At 46.3% G+C, this 16,277-nt stretch overlaps 1 protein-coding gene across 1 annotated transcript; it reads left to right on the top strand.

The window, feature by feature from the left end:
* The first annotated feature begins 28 nt into the window (after positions 1-28).
* VPS26B (VPS26 retromer complex component B) lies at positions 29-13,751 on the top strand. Its single transcript, XM_056860015.1, has 6 exons — positions 29-251; positions 5,022-5,178; positions 6,143-6,307; positions 9,034-9,209; positions 10,672-10,814; positions 13,605-13,751. Exons 1-6 carry the CDS (start codon positions 29-31, stop codon positions 13,749-13,751), a joined length of 1,011 nt encoding a protein of 336 aa, XP_056715993.1.
* The last annotated feature ends 2,526 nt before the right edge of the window (positions 13,752-16,277 follow it).

The following is a 16,277-nucleotide window of genomic DNA, read 5'->3' as shown; positions in this document are numbered from 1 at the left end:
GGTGCCACCCCCCATCCCTGACGCTAAGATGAGCTTCTTTGGGTTTGGACAGAGCGCAGAGTTGGAACTGGTGCTGAGCGACTCGGAGAGCAGGCGCCGGGCCGAGCATAAAACCGAGGACGGCAAAAAGGAGAAGTACTTCCTGTTCTATGATGGCGAGACGGTTTCGGGGCGGGTCATCCTCACCCTCAAGCACCCGAACAAGCGGCTGGAGCACCAGGGCATCAAGGTGGAGTTCATTGGGCAGATTGGTAAGGAAGGGCGAGAGGTCTTGAGGGCGCTCTGTGGCTATGATGGTTAATGGAAGCCTCCATGTACAGAGGCAGTATACCTCTGTAGGCCATGTGCATGGGACCAACAGTAGGGAAACGATGTGGCCTTCTCGTGAGCTTCCCAAAGCCATCTAGCTGACCGCTCGACAACCAAATAGTGCACAAGGTGGACCTTTGATCCAACAGGTGGTGGACAGGGCCATCAAGTTGTAGCTGACTTATGGCGACCCTGAGGGTTTTCAAGGCAAGAGGTGAGGCAGAGGTGGTTTGCCATTGCCTGCCTCTGCAGTACAACCCAAGCCTTCTTTGGCGGTCTCCCATCCACTTACTAACCAGGGCCCACCCACCTTAGCTTTTCAGATCTGATGAGATTGGGCTAGCCTCGGCCATCCTGGTCAGAGCAAGAGACATTCAGAGGTGGTTTGCCATTGCCTGCCTCTGCATAGCAACCCTGGACTTCCTTGGTGGTCTCCCATCCACATACTAAACAGGGCCCACCCTACTTAGTTTCTGAGATGTGACAAGATGGGGCTAGCCTGGACCATGCAGGTCAGGTTAACCAACCTGTGTGTGTTAAGTGCCATCAAGTCTTCCTTGGTGGTCTCATCCAAGTACTAACCAGGGTCGACCCTCTTTTCTTTCCAAGAACTGACGAGATTGGGCTAGCCTGGGCCATCCAGCGGAGCTCAGGTTTGCAAGCAAAGGGCCTTTTGAAGTACAGTTCCATAATTTCTTAGTAAGAGAAGATGTGTGCTAGTATTGTCAATAAACATGTGGTGCGTTCCGTAGGCCAGTAGCGCCTGAAAGACTAACAACATTTCTGGCATGGTATGAGCCTTCGTGAGCTGAAGAAGCATGCTGTGGCTCATGAAAGCGCATACTCTGCCAGAACATTTGTTAGTCTTTAAGGTGCTACAGGAGAATTACACAACTTTAAGGTTGACAATGAGGAAATTGAAATTGTTCAAGACTTTCTATTCCTTGGCTCCACCATCAACCAAAAGGGAGACTGCAGCCAAGAAATCAGAAGGAGATTGAGACTGGGAAGGGCAGCCATGAAGGAGCTAGAAAATATTTTGAAGTGTAAGGATGTGTCACTGGCCACCAAGACTAGATTAATTCATGCCATCGTATTCCCTATTACTATGTATGGGTGTGAAAGCTGGACAGTGAAGAAAGCTGATAGGAAGAAAATAGATTCCTTTGAAATGTGGTGTTGGAGGAGAGTGTTACAGATTCCGTGGATGGCCAAAAAAACAAATCAGTGGATTATAGATCAAATCAAGCCTGAACTGACCCTAGAAGTTAAAATGACTAAACTGAGGCTGTCGTATTTTGGTTACGTCATGAGTCGACAAGAGTCACTGGAAAAGACAGTCATGCTAGAAAAAGTTGAGGGCAGCAGGAAAAGAGGAAGACCCAACAAGAGATGGATTGACTCAATAAAGGAAGCCACAGCCTTCAGTTTGCAAGATCTGAGCAAGGCTGTCAAAGATAGGACATTTTGGAGGACTTTCATTCATAGGGTCGCGATGAGTCGGAAGCGACTTGACGGCACTTAACACACACACACACAAGGTGCTACTGGACTCTTGCTCTTATTATTGGCAGACTAACAGGGCTACCCATCGTGATCTACATACAAAATCAGGAGATCATCGGGAAATTAAGAGGGACACACTCATTTCAGTATCAGCTTTGTACCCCTTCCCAGAGCATCAATTGAGTAAAAAACCCCATTCTCTTCTGTGCAGGCCTGCTTCGAGCTCACGAATGTGCATTTATACCCTAGTCATATCGTGTGATGTATAAAATTTGATGTCTTTCATTGATGCTAGTCAGTGGCTTTCTGAGAGGCTAGCAGGCAAGGCATATTAGAGAGACCCTCCCATCCTTGGTGTTAATTCGGAGCATGTGAGACTTTGTGTTGTACCCTCTTTAAAAGAGGAGTTGCGCTTTTCCTTCTTAACAGCCAATAGTCGTGGCGTGGCTTTTGATATTTATCATCATGACGCTCCATGACTGCGAATTGCTGGAAGGCACGGTGATCAATGGCGGGGAAGAGTAGTTGGCAGGCTGTGATCATAAGAATGCCAGGGTATCTTGGAAGATTGTGTCCCAAGGGGAAAACCAATACAAGCAGATAAAGTTACCTGAAAGATGCTTTATTCTCCATTCCAAAGCTTTCTCTGCAAAGTGCTGCCCTAGGATAGTGCTGGGTGAGCTCTAGAAAGTGTACACGTAGCTATGCCCAACAGGCTTGGCGTGTGCCACACAGAAAGAAACAACGCACCTTGGAACATTTTCTAGAACTTTCTACAATATGTACGGGTTTCTTGGCAGACACACGAATCTGCCTTATGCTGAATCAGACCATTGGTACATCAAGGTCTACTCATATGGGCAGTAGCTCTCTAGGGTCTCAGGCAGAGGCAGTTCACATCAAATATGATTAAGTCCTTTTAACTGGAGATGCTGGGGATTGAACCTGGGATCTTCTGTTCCACCACTGAGCCACAGCCCCTTCCCTGTTGATAGGGAATGGTTCTTGAGTGGTTGAAGTGTGAAACATGCTAGTTGGTGCTGGTCTAATGCAACCATTACGGGATGGAGATCTCTCTCTAAGGATTCAGCCTTTAGTGTTCTTCTTTGGTTCCTGGCATTCCCACCAATAGATAATTAGCAAGCTCCCCTCTCCCCTGGTAGCTCACTGGATCCCCTGATTGATTCCCTGAAGAACTGTGCAATACATTTGTCTGCCACAAAACCTTTGCCCCCTCTAAAGGGTACTAGTAGTCACAGCTGCAGACGTGACCTTAAATCTTCTTTTAGGCCCTCCCTTCCTCCCTGTATTTTGCTATCTGGACTTTAATTTCTTTTATCCTTTGGGGTTGAGTCTTTTATATTTGGGGATTTAGGCTTCTTTCCTCAAAAAAGAAGTCCTCCATACGATTTAATTTTTAAAAATGCCACAAGTATTGTGATACATGTTTTGGGAATCAGGTACATCCTCCCATTTCTTACCATTACAGTAGACCATATTAAAAACTTGCACAACTATTCCTGCAAGACCGGGGTTGCTATGCAGAGGAAGGCACTGGCAAACCACCCCTGCTCATCTCATGCCTTGAAAAAACCCTGGTCCCAGGGTCACCATGAGACAGCTATGACTTAACGGCATTATTATTATTATTATTATTCCTTCACAGAGCTCAGGGCAGCATCCGTGGTTCTCCCTGCTTCCATTTTATCGTCACAACCACACTGCAGGGTAGGGTGGGCTGGAAGAGTACGAGCAGCCCAAGGCCACCCAGCAAATTTCAGGGCAAATTGAGATTTGGACCTGGGTCTCGCTGACCCGAGTCCAGTATCCTAACCAGTATGTCACACTGGTTCTCAAGGTGCTGTCGCTGAACCATGTTCCCGTGGGTGCCACTTCCTTGCTTCTCTCTGGCTTTGGCAAAGACAGGAATACCAAGAGGGACTCCTGCCCTTTCTTTCCTCTGCTAAAGCCCCATGTAAACGGAGACTTGCTTGCTCTTGCAAGAAAGTAATACCATCAGGAAATTAAAAAGCTGCCATTCACGCAGAGGCATTCTCGACGGCTTCCTCAGGGACTTATTTCTCTGCCTTGGCCTCCAAAATAGAATTCTGGTTGGGGGTTTTTAAGCTTCCGTGAAGTATTATGTCACAACTGTCCTGTTTCTCGTTTTACCCCCTGCTCTTTCCCAAACCTGTTTTTTTTTTTTTTAAGAACGTTGTCCACCCCATTAGCATGCCATCTGGTTCCACCCACACAGCGCCCTTTTCCCACTGTCAGCCTCTCATGGGCAACATTTCCCTGCATTCCTTCTGTGTCAATGGAGGGCTTTTTGAGGGTTTAAAATATACATATATACCGTATTTTCCCATGTATAAGACGACCCCTATATTTTTTAACCCAAAATTAAGAAATCAGGGGTCGTCTGATACATGGGGGCATATGAAAAAATACGGGCAGGGGAAGAGAGCGGGGACCCTGGGAAGGCCGGTCGCCGGCCGGCCAGGGCTACTGCTCTCTTCCCCGGCCGCTCTCTTCTCCACCCGTCAGCTGAAGGGCGAGGAAGAGAGCGACCTTCGGTGTATAAGACGACCCCCAATTTTTTCCTAAATATTTTTAGAAAAAAGGGTCGTCTTATACATGGAAAAAATACGGTATATATAAAAATAGGTAATTGCTATAGCACTGTATCGATCCATTGACACAGAAGCTGTGACTACTGTGCCCCCCGAGAACCAATGGAGAATCACTGCAGGGAACATAGAAAAGTGGGGGGGAGACAAAGTGTGCAGAGCACTCCCATGTGTGCAGGTTCCACACTGTGCAGGTTCCACACGCAGGTGGGGTCAGAACCAAGAGGTTCTTCTCAAGTTTCCATTCCAACCACTTCTCCTGCTTGAATGTACCAACTTCTTTCCTTTTCTGTTTCAGAATTAGAATCTGAAAAATGGGCTTCCTCTACAGCACGCAATGGAAACCTCTGGACAAATCTTCCTCTCCCTTTAGCATGTTCTTGTATTTTTATCAAGGTCTCCAGGATGTCCCGCACGGGCACGGAACATGTTTTGTGAGGGGAAATTAACGGTTTCCATTGGAAATTTCTAGCGATAATTCCCAGAGTAACTTGAGGGAAGGACACTGGAGCAGTTAAAATGTCAGTCGCGAGCCGGCACTTGGTTTACCAAGCAGCTTTTTGTTTTTCCTTCCAGAGCTATATTATGACCGAGGAAACCACCATGAATTTGTCTCCCTGGTAAAGGACTTGGCCCGTCCTGGGGAGTTCACCCAGTCGCAGACATTTGACTTTGAATTCACACATGTGGAGAAGCCATATGAGTCCTACACTGGACAGAATGTGAAATTAAGGTGAGACTTAGTTTTTTGTTGAGGGGTGGGCTGGTAGAGGGGTTATTTATTTTCTTCATTTATACCTCACCTTTCTCCCCAATGGGGACCCAAAACAGCTGACGTCATTCTCGTCTCTTCCATTTTGTCCTCACAACAACCCTGTGAGTAGGTTAGCCTAAGAGGGTGTGACAGGCCTACGGCCATCCAGTGAGTTTCCGTGGCATGGATGAGAATTTGAACCTGGGTCTCTCAGATACTGGTCCAACACTCTTAACCACTACACCACACTGGCTCTCTGTTCTGTTAGCGTACCATTGAAATACTGTAGCGATCTGAAATTGTGATAGAAAACTGAAGCACTATGAGGTGGTGTTTTTGGGGTGTTCTTCCAAGTAAAAGTTTGCAGATTTCTCAAACACAGACTGTTACTTTCCCCCTCCTCCTTAGCTTTTCGGTGGCACCTCTCATACTTCCACAGCGTTCAGGAGAAAGAAGACACAGGCTGCAATCCTATGGCTACTTTCCTGGGAGTAAGCCCCATTGAATAACATGGGATGTACTTCTCAGTAGACCTGCTTAGGGCTGCTTCCACGGTCACACATGGAATCTTATAAGAGATATTCAAAAGTGGGTGTCCAAACCTTGCCCAAGAATTCTCCCCCGCCCCCTGACACCAGATATGCTCAATACACACATGAACACATGAAGCTGCCTTCTACTGAACCAGACCCTTGGTCCATCAAATTCAGTATTGTCTACTCAGACCGGCAGCGGCTCTCCAGGGTCTCATGCAGGGGTCTTTCACATCACCTACTTGCCTAGTCCCTTTAATGGGAGAAGCCAGGGATTGAACCTGGGACCTTCTGCATGCCAAGCAGATGCTCTACCACTGAGCCACAGCCCCTCCCCAAACAAATAAAACACTCGTTGAGATATCAGATGGATTCCAAAGCGGTTGCTTCAGTTTCTCACTTCTTTGCAGGTACTTCCTTCGCGCCACCATCAGCCGCAGGTTGAACGACGTGGTGAAGGAGATGGACATCGTTGTGCACACCCTGAGCACCTACCCGGAGCTCAACTCCTCCATCAAGATGGAGGTGGGGATTGAAGACTGCCTGCACATCGAGTTTGAGTACAACAAGTCCAAGTAAGGAGCCTGTCGTGGGGGTCGTGTCTTCGTTGGGGTTTTTGAGGCTAGCATCCAAGAGCCGAGTGCTCATGGGCCCTTGGAACGCTGTGGATTGGGTCCAGTGGCTTCCTTCCGCCAAGGGTGAGGTCTTCCCCCCAGCGGAACTCTGTGGGTCCAAGCCTGTGGGTTACGTACACATATACAGGTTGAGTATCCCTTATCGCGGCGTGATCTGCTGAAGCTAGAGGGAGAGAGATTCAAAACTGATAAAAGGAAGTATTTCTTCACACAATGCAGAGTTAAATTGTGGAACTCCCTGCCCCAGGATGTGGTGATGGCTGCCAACTTTGAAGGCTTTAAGAGGGGGATGGACATGTTCATGGAGGAGAGGGCTATTCATGGCTAACTAGTCAAAATGGATACTAGTCATGATGCATGCCTATTCTCTCCAGGATCAGCGGAGCATGCCTGTTGTATGAGGTGTTTTGGCACACAGGCAGGATAATGCTGCTGCAGTTGTCTTGTTTGTGGGCTTCCTAAAGGCAACTGATTGGCTGCTGAGTGAACAGATTGCTGGACTTGATGGGCCTTCGTCTGATCCAGCAGGGCCTTTCTTATGTTCTTATCAGGACTGCTTGGGACCAGAAGTGGTCTGTATTCCGCATCTTTCCGTATCTTGGAATATTTTGGAATTTTTGCATATACATAATGAGATACCTTGAGGATGGGACCCCAAATTCATTTATGTTTTATATATCCTTTGTACACATCGCCTGAATGTAATTTTAAACAATATTTGTAATAGATTGTACATCGAACCATCAGAAAGCAAAGGTGAGACTATCTCACCAGAATACCTGTATCAGCTGTTAAACAAGAGCAACAACAAACAAATGAACGTCTGGCTTTCAGTCTCCACCTACGATGCAGTATACGCTGTATTTTATTTTTTTTAGGTGAGAGGAAATATTGAAAGCAGGCTGCATAGATCTGTCTGCATGCCAGCTCGAAGGGTCTGGTTTTTGGATCAGTCCGGATAAGGGAAACTCTATACCTGTACATATGAAGCTGCCTTCTACTGAATCAGACCATTTGGTCCCTCAAGGTCATTATTGTCTACTCAGACTGGCAGCAGCTCTCCAGGGTCTCAAGCAGAGGTCTTTCACATCACCTACTTGTCTGGTCCTTCTAGTTGGAGATGCTGGGGATTGAACCTGGGACCTTCCCTAGGCCAAGCAGATGCTGAACCATTGAGCCACAGTCCCACTCCCAGCCTTACAAGAGGGACAGAGCATACAAGTGAATGGACTTTCTCTTTTTGGTTCAGCTGCTCAGTTGACTCTCAGTGTCTTAAGTTTTGCCGAGAGAAATGCTGCTTTCAAAGTTTTCCTCAGCCACTGAATGGGATCGAGAAAAATTATATTACTTATTTACTACAAAGCACATTTCAAGCACTGGTGATTCATAAACATTATTTTAGTCATCCTTACGGCAACACTGTAAAGGATGTCAGCCTTTAATATCATCATATTCCAGACTGGGAGTGTGCGTGAGATTAATTAACACTTGTATTTTTGACTCCATTGAAAAAAATTAGCTTTCATTATTTTATCAAATCAGCGCTTGTGGGAAGAATGCATCTGCATTAATAAATTTCCTGCTGTTAGTAACAGAATGAAGTGGGATGAAAACAGCATTTTCGTCCCCGGGGAGAGTACAGGGATGTGTGAGCAGAATATACTGTATTTAGAAATTTATCCCCTTATGCTCAAAGCAGCTTCTAAAATAGAAAAGTTAAAAATTGCAACAGCAGCTCCACCAGTTAATACTGTACACATCATCTGATAAAACAAAGGTGCCCCTAGCATTTTCAGAACCCTAAAAATCACCAGCAGAAGAAAACCCATCTCAAAAAACCCTAAAGGGTGTAGCCGGGCATCTCTTTTGAAAAATGGCAAGGAACTACCTGATCCTTCTAAATGGAGATGGCAGGGATTGAACCGGGGGATGCCCGGCAGACCTCTTCCAGTAGTTCAGGGTCCAGTTTGTGACCCATTTTTGGTTCACAGAACTTTGGGCTGTGCTGTGGAAAAGGCATTTCCCAGTGAAATCAACGGGAACGTTGGCCAGATACACTGTGAACCTCTCCTGTCTGACACGTGGGTCTGTATCCTACCACTCCCCTCAACATGTGAAGCCTTTCTCCACTCTTTGGGAGCATGCCCTGTATATAAATGATTTGGATGAAGGAATAGAGGGGATGCTTATTAAGTTTGCAGATGATACTAAATTGGGAGGGGTAGCAAATACTGTAGAAGACTCTTGAAGGCTTATACCCAGGAAATCTTGTTGGTCTCTAAGGTGCTACTGGATTCTAATCTAGTGATTCCAATGCAGATATAGTTTGGTTGGTTTTATATGCTTGCAGCAGATGGGAACACTTGGGAAGAGGTAGCTTAGGGAATCCGAAAAGCCAGAGTGCAGATCCAGCCAATGTGCCGCACGGGTTTCATACCGTGGTATGTACGCTGCTGCCATACTAATCTTTCAGACATGTTAAATCTTGTTGCTTGCCTCTGGAGGAAAGGGATCGTGATCCTCCTTTCCTTCAGGGCCAAAGTGTCTTCTCAGCAGCTTGCGCTGAGGGTGAGGACAGCACCCTCTTTCTTCATAGAACGGGCAGAGAATGCCACTTTGCCAGTTTGGCGTGTCGATTCTCTTGACAATTTTCCTGTCTCTCTCAGGTACCATTTAAAAGATGTGATTGTCGGGAAGATCTACTTCCTGCTAGTGAGGATCAAGATCAAACACATGGAGATTGACATCATCAAGAGGGAGACCACGGGGACCGGGCCCAACGTGTACCACGAGAACGACACGATTGCGAAATATGAGATCATGGACGGGGCCCCAGTGAGAGGTGAGGACAAACTCGGTTGAAGCTGCCAAGCACTTACATGAATCTGCTCGCTACCTTTGGCCCAGGCGAACGCAGTCTGCTCCACGAGGCAGCAACTCTCCAAGGTCCCAAATGGAAGCTTTTCCTGGCCGTGCTACCTTTTTAACCGGGAAACGCAGTTTAATCTGAAAAACCTTTATGCATACCAAGAAGAAGAAGAAGAGTTGGTTTTTATATGCCGACTTTCTCCACCACTTAAGGAAGAATCAAACCGGCGTACAATCACCTTCTCTTCCCCTCCCCACAACACACACCCTGTGAGGTAGGTGGGGCTGAGAGAGCTCTAACTAGCCCAAGGTCACCCAGCTGGCTTCATGTGGAGGAGTGGGGAATAAAAACCTGTTCTCCAGATTAGACTCCACCACTCCAAACCACCGCTCTTAACCACTACACCATGCTGGTCTCCAAGTGTAAGCTGTGCCGCTGAGCTGTTGCAGTTCCCTTCTGTGGTCCTGTCTTCCACCCTTTTGGTCCATGTGGGAAATGGGGTTTGAATAGGTAGGAGAGACCAAGTTTGTCCCTCTGACTCCCTGCCTTTGGAACACACACATGAAGCTGCCTTATGCCGAATCAGACCCTTGGTCCATCAAGGTCAGTATTGTCTACTCACTGGCTGCAGCTCTCCAGGTTCTGTGATGGGTGGGAAGTCAAATTTGAGTCCAATAGCATCTTAAAGACCAAAAAGAGTTCCATAGTATAAGCTTTCAAGAACCGAAGCTCCCTTCATCAGATACCTGAAACTGGCTTAAAGTCAGTTTGAGAATCGGTGTGGTGTAGTGGTTAGAGTGTCAGACTAGGATCTGGGAGACCCAGGTTTGAATCCCCACTCTGCCATGGAAGCTCACTCGGTGACCTTGGGCCAATTGCACTCTCTCAGCGTAACCTACCTCACAGGGTTGTTGTAAGGATACAGTGGAGGAGAAGAGAATGCTGTAAGCCACTTTGGGTCCCCATTGGGGAGCAAGGTGGGGTATAAATGAAGTAAAACTAGTTAATTAAAGTCAGTGGGTGACCAAATGAGGCTTTGAACCAGCGTGGTGTAGTGGTTAGGAGTGGTAGACTCTAATCTGGAGAACCGGGTTGGTTTCCCCACTCCTCCACATGAAGTCTGCTGGGTGACCTTGGGTTAGTCACTATTCTCTCAGAACTCTCAGCCCCACCTACCTAACAAGGTGTCTGTTTTGGGGAGGGGGAGGGAAGGTGATTATAAGCCGGTTTGAGACTCCTTAAAAGGTAACGAAAAGCGGCATATAAAAACCAACTCTTTTTCTCCTTCTCCTCATCTCCCTGCCCGGTCCGACACCCTCTTCTTTACACCTCACCGAATGCTCCTCCCAAACTTAGTAGAATGGAATAATCTGTTTTTGTACTCGTGCTGGGTTTAGAAACTCTGCTCTGCTTTTTGGCCTCCTTTCTCTGACAGGAGAGTCCATCCCCATCCGGCTCTTCCTAGCGGGCTACGAGCTGACGCCGACCATGAGAGACATCAATAAGAAATTTTCTGTGCGTTATTACCTCAACCTGGTGCTGATCGACGAAGAGGAACGGCGCTATTTCAAACAGCAGGTGAGGTGGGGCATCGGCACACATCAGGGTATGATGGTTGCTGCTCTTGGTACGGTTGGAAGGTGTGACATCTTCTGTCAGGAAGATCCACAATCTGGGTGGACCCACCTGATTCTTGCAAAAACTTTATCTGTTTCAGAGTAAGGGATGCTTGTATGTACGAGGAACGGATGTTCTATTAAGCTACATAATTTATTTTGAGTGTCAGTTGTTACCCTGGGTATTTTCTGAACCTTCGTAAAATAGCCTTTCTACCCTGAGGAGCCCCATGGCGCAGAGTGGTAAGTTGCAGTACTGCAGTCCAAGCTCTGCTCACGACCCGAGATCGATCCTGACGGAAGTCGGTTTCAGGTAGCCGACTCAAGGTTGACTCAGCCTTCCATCCTTCCGAGGTCGGTGAAATGAGTACCCAGCTTGTTGGAGGTAAAGTGTAGACGATTGGGGAAGGCAATGGCAAACCACCCCGTAAAACAAAGTCTGCCTAGTAAACGACGGGATGTGACGTCACCCCATGGGTCAGGAATGATCTGGTGCTTGCACAGGAGACCTTTACCTTTTACCTTGAATAAATAAAACACAGGGTGATTGATTGGACTTGGGGGTCCCCCTTTTGGCTCTACTTGCTTGGAAAGAGTACAGTAAATTACCGTTAATGTATTGTTACAATCACGGAGACAGACCACGGCACAGAGTCAGACCACTGCTTCGTCTTGCCTAGCATTTGCTGTGGCTGGCAGTGATTCTCCTGAGTCTCCAGCAGAGAAAGGGTCTTTCCCATGATTTGCTGCCTGATATTTGAACTGGAGGCACTAAGGATTGGACCAGGCTTCTCCTGCATGCAAAGGCAGGGGTCTCTTTCACCGAGTCCCCTAGTTCTGTGCCTTATTATAGAAGGGCCAGGATTCAGCAGTAATACCAACCCGAGGGGTATAGTGGTTAGCCAGCATATTGCATGGGTTAAAGCGTCAGACTAGGATCTGGGAAGCCCAGGTTTGAATCTCCACGTTGCCTTGGAAACTTGCCAAGTGACCCTGGACACAATCTAACCCACCTTACAGGGTTGTTATGAGGATAACATGGAGGAGAGGGGAACGATGTAAGCTGCTCTGGGTCTCTATTGGGGGGAAAAGGCGGGGGGGATGAAATAAATAAGGGGGTACTTTGTAGTCTGGGTGCCATTGCCTTTTCGAGTAGGGCCACTGTTCCATTAACAGCTGCATCACGGGAAAAGGGCTAGAAACCCACCTTACGTTGGTGTGTAATAATTCAAAAAGACTGGTTTTATTTTTTTTCTGATTCACTTAAGATAAGTGACCTTTTAAACAGTGAAATGGGGAAGAATTTTTCCAGTGCTGTGTTTTTTGTGGTAAATTTTCCTTCTTGTGTATGTAAACATAATCTGTTTATCTGTAGATGTCAGGGCTGTTTATGCTGCAAATCAATCATGTCGGATAGGCTAAAGGGTAGGATATGAATCATGAACAGATGCCAGTGCGGGTACTTGGTCCAGGCTTGCATAGTCTGTTTGCCTAATTTTGCTAATAGTATTTAAATATTCAAATCATTTATTTAAATTGAATTGAATTGGAAAAAATGTCCTATGTCTCACTAACCTGTTAGTTTTTTTAAGTGTCAATAAGCATGCAGACAGGAATGAGCCCATGGATATTGTGTATTTGGATTTCCAAAAGTCCCCCACCTAAGACTGCTAAACAAACTTCATTGTCATGGGATAAGGGAACAGGTCCTCTTATGGATTGAGAACTGGCTGAAAAATAGGAAGCAGAGAGTAGGAATCAATGGTCAGTTCTCACAATGGAGGGATGTGAGCAGTGAGGTCCCTCGGGGATCTGTGTTGAGTCTGGCGCTTTTCAACCTGTTCATCAATGACCTGAAGTTAGGGGTGAATAGTGGGGTGGCCAAGTTTGCAGATGACACCAAATTATTTAGGGTGGTTAAAACAAAATCAGACTGTGAAGAACTCTAAAAGCCTTCCCATGACAGTATATAATTCTAGTAATGTCAGCTTGCTATTAGTGCATAACTTTCCACACGCGCCATGTTTAAGAACATAAGGAGAGTCCTTCTGGATCTAGTCCAGCACCCACAGGCATCAACAGATGCCCCTAGGAAGCCTGCAGACAGTGTTTGAAGGCAACAGTCTTTCCCTACTGTTGCCTTCAGCCACTGGTGTTCAGAGGTATACTGCCTCTGAACATGGAGGTTTAGCCATCATGATCAGTACTCTCTGATCACTCACCCTTCAGAAATTTGTTCAGTCCCCCTTTAAAAGCTATCAAAGTTAATGACCATCACTGTAAACCTGTGCTAGTGAATTCAGTAAGGTCAGATACATTATTTGAGGAAAAGTAGTTATTTTCTATCCTGATTAGTTTTGTAGGTGAGCCAAGGTTCCGGTATGCTGAAAAACAAAGAAATTTTTCATTGTCTAGGTTTTTTTTGGAGGGGGTGTTGTTGTTGTGCAATTCATTATAAAGTCCCAAGGGCACTGTTTGCTTTGGAAATGGGACATTTCCAAGTCTGTATTTGAAATCCACATAAGGCAATCGAAAATCTAAATCCCTCCATGACAGAGGAAGGCAAAGAAAGGTTTACAGCTTCAATAGAGTTTTGGTTTTCACTGCAAAAAATAACAATGAAAGTAACCTATTGGTGAGCTATGGGAATTGCCACAAGGAAAGCTGTACCTTTTTAATTTCTGCACAGTGTTTTTAGCCATTACTTGCACAGACTAAGTAACACTACAAGCTGCTGCTTCTCTTTGGGCAGGAGGTAGTGTTATGGCGCAAAGGGGACATCGTGCGGAAAAGCATGTCCCATCAGGCGGCTATCGCCTCGCAGCGGTTTGAAGGTACGTCCTCTCAGTTGGAGAGCAGGACGCCCAGCCAGCCCGCGGAGAACAACGGACGGCAGTGAGACGCCCGCGGATCGCTCCCTCTGCAGAACCTCCGCCGTCTCAGCCCGGAGACGTTGCTAACAAAGGAGAATACCGAACGAATCTTTGAACAGAGACTTGAGAACACAACTTATCTGTTGGGTTTTGTGTGTTTCCTTTTTTATTTTCTTCATTCCTCCCCACCCCCCGAGGACTAGCAACATGCAGGATATTGAGGGAGTCAGCACAGATGATACTAGCAATGCCATCTTCCCTCTGTGTTCAGTATTGCTCTGGCGTGGTGTGGTCCGATGCTTTAACTGTGAGGGGGATGTGCTAGGTGTTCTCACACATGTTGCTAAAAGCTGGGGGCGGGGGTTGTATGTCAGATGTAAAAGCCTCTCTTGGTTTGGATGGATGTTTCGAGTCATTTTTAAATAGGTTCTGCCTCTCATCTCCATTCACACATGCGCCTAAGTAGTGCCTGGGAGCCTGAAAGGTACATTTAGCATTCATGTGTGAAAATACCCATTCCCAGTGTTTCCCCCAGATTCTGATAAATGGCCTCAGAACACTTTTAAAATTGGAGGCCCACTTCGTCCTTGCATTCCCCAGAGGTTTATTTTTAAAAGTGGAGCAGTGACTGAGGCAGAGGTGCAACGAGCAGGCTCCTCCTGGGACATGCAGTTCTGATGAGCTCCTAAACTGGGAGTGATCAAGTAAGTCTGTCACATTTGACGCAACAATTATCCGCTCTCCCAATGGTAGTGAATCATGCAGAGATGCGGCAGGCAGCCTCTTCTGCAGTTAAGCGTGTGTTAAGGCTTACAACAGCTTCTATTGATTTGATCTGTTAAATGTACTCATTATGCACCCTAACAGTTTTCTTGCAGTATACACTGCTGTTGCGGGGTGGGGGGGAGATTTTGCCCGAGTCTTTCAGGTTTGATGACACGGAAGCCAAGCAAAAAAATGGTTACGCTCAACAATTATAGTGTGTCCTCAGGCTGTCTGGGAGATTGGTTCATTTCCATTGAGGGAAATTCAGATGGGCAGATGGGTGGGAAGGGAATGCAAACATTTTCCTTAAAGCGTGGGAGTTGGTGAGCAAGGAAAGGCCATTCAGGCTTGAACTACTGCCGCATTTGTCTAGGCGTCTGCTGGGTTCTTTCAGCTCCCCTTTTTACTGTCCTAATAAAGAAGCAGCTGTCAACCCAGAATAAGGCTGTAGAACCTAACCTACCAGATCCCAAGCTGTGCTTAGCAGTGTTTTTAGTCCTGCCTCCCCGATTGGAGCAAGGAAAATAACCCACTGCGCAAGACGCCTTTCGCCTCAGAAGAGAAGAAGCCATCACGCTAAGTAATCAAGGCTCCGTTTTCCACGAGTCCCCACCAAACTCTCCCTTTAGAGAGGAGCTGCCTGTTGCACCCCTGCATGCTGTGCTCACACAGAGGCGGACCTGGAGGAGGTGACTCCAACTACAGCTAGTTTAAACCCCATTTTTTTGTTATTGGGGGAGAAGAGTGTAATATTGAAGTGTGCCTTCCGTTTTTATTCAGTTTTTTAAAAAGTGGACCTGGTCTATCAGAATTATAGGGAATGGCGATCTACTTCATCATCAACCTGCTTTCTCCTAAGGGCAGGAGGGGGCCTCTGGTACCAGGCCCCCACGATCTTACTTGACCTGGATGACCCACCTCCCTGAACCCTCAAAGAAAAGGAACTAGTGTAAACTCTGAAGTTGTTTGAATAATTCGGTGTACAGAGCGATAGATGTTTTGTTCCATATCTGCGGGTTTGTCTCATTCCTTTTTAACCCTTGAAATTGACTTCGGGATAATCCTCCCCTTCCCCGCTGCCTTTATTTTGATAAATCTGCACTTTCTCTTATAGGGGTGAGGTCTAAAGTACTCAGTGTCTGGTCCAGGCGTTCAAAAATTTGTCCATCAACCCCATCGTTATGCTGAAGAAACCATTTATTCCGAATTATTTTATAACCTGTAGTAAACATTTTTTTCCTAATTTGCCTTCTCACTTTGACACATCGCAGAATATTAAGCTTCCCCCCTTCCTGAAACAATGAAACACCCCAGCCCCTCTCCCATAAAGCTACAATTATATCCTTAGTTTTAACTGAATCTTGGGACCAAGGAGAAACTTGTGGAGGTAGACACCTTCATCTTTTAACATATATAATCAGGATCACAACTTGTAACTGGTGCAGGACTCCATTTTTTAAAATTTAAATATGGCTCTTGGTGCTATAGGCAGGGTTGTGGGTATGCTCAAATTCCGCAGCAGCTCTGAACCAGTGAAAAAATGTATATTGTGCGTAGAAATCCACTTTTTTAGAGTCTCGGCAGTTTCTTTTAAAACAAGTTTCTTTCCTTGTCTGGCTGTGCGGAAAGTACAGAGCTGAGGTCTTCTAAAATCTTTGACTCCACAGAAATGGCTGAATAAAATTCCCTGCTGTTGGGGATAAACCCTGAGAGCGCCATGTAGCCTTCGCTATAGGTAGCAAAGCCAAAATTTAAGTCATGTATGAAAATTGCAAACCCAATTATGT

Source organism: Euleptes europaea, chromosome 14, assembly GCF_029931775.1.
Source record: "Euleptes europaea isolate rEulEur1 chromosome 14, rEulEur1.hap1, whole genome shotgun sequence".
NCBI lineage: Eukaryota > Metazoa > Chordata > Lepidosauria > Squamata > Sphaerodactylidae > Euleptes > Euleptes europaea.
The sequence above is the reverse complement of the archived record's forward strand: the minus strand, read 5'-3'. Positions and strand labels throughout refer to the sequence as shown.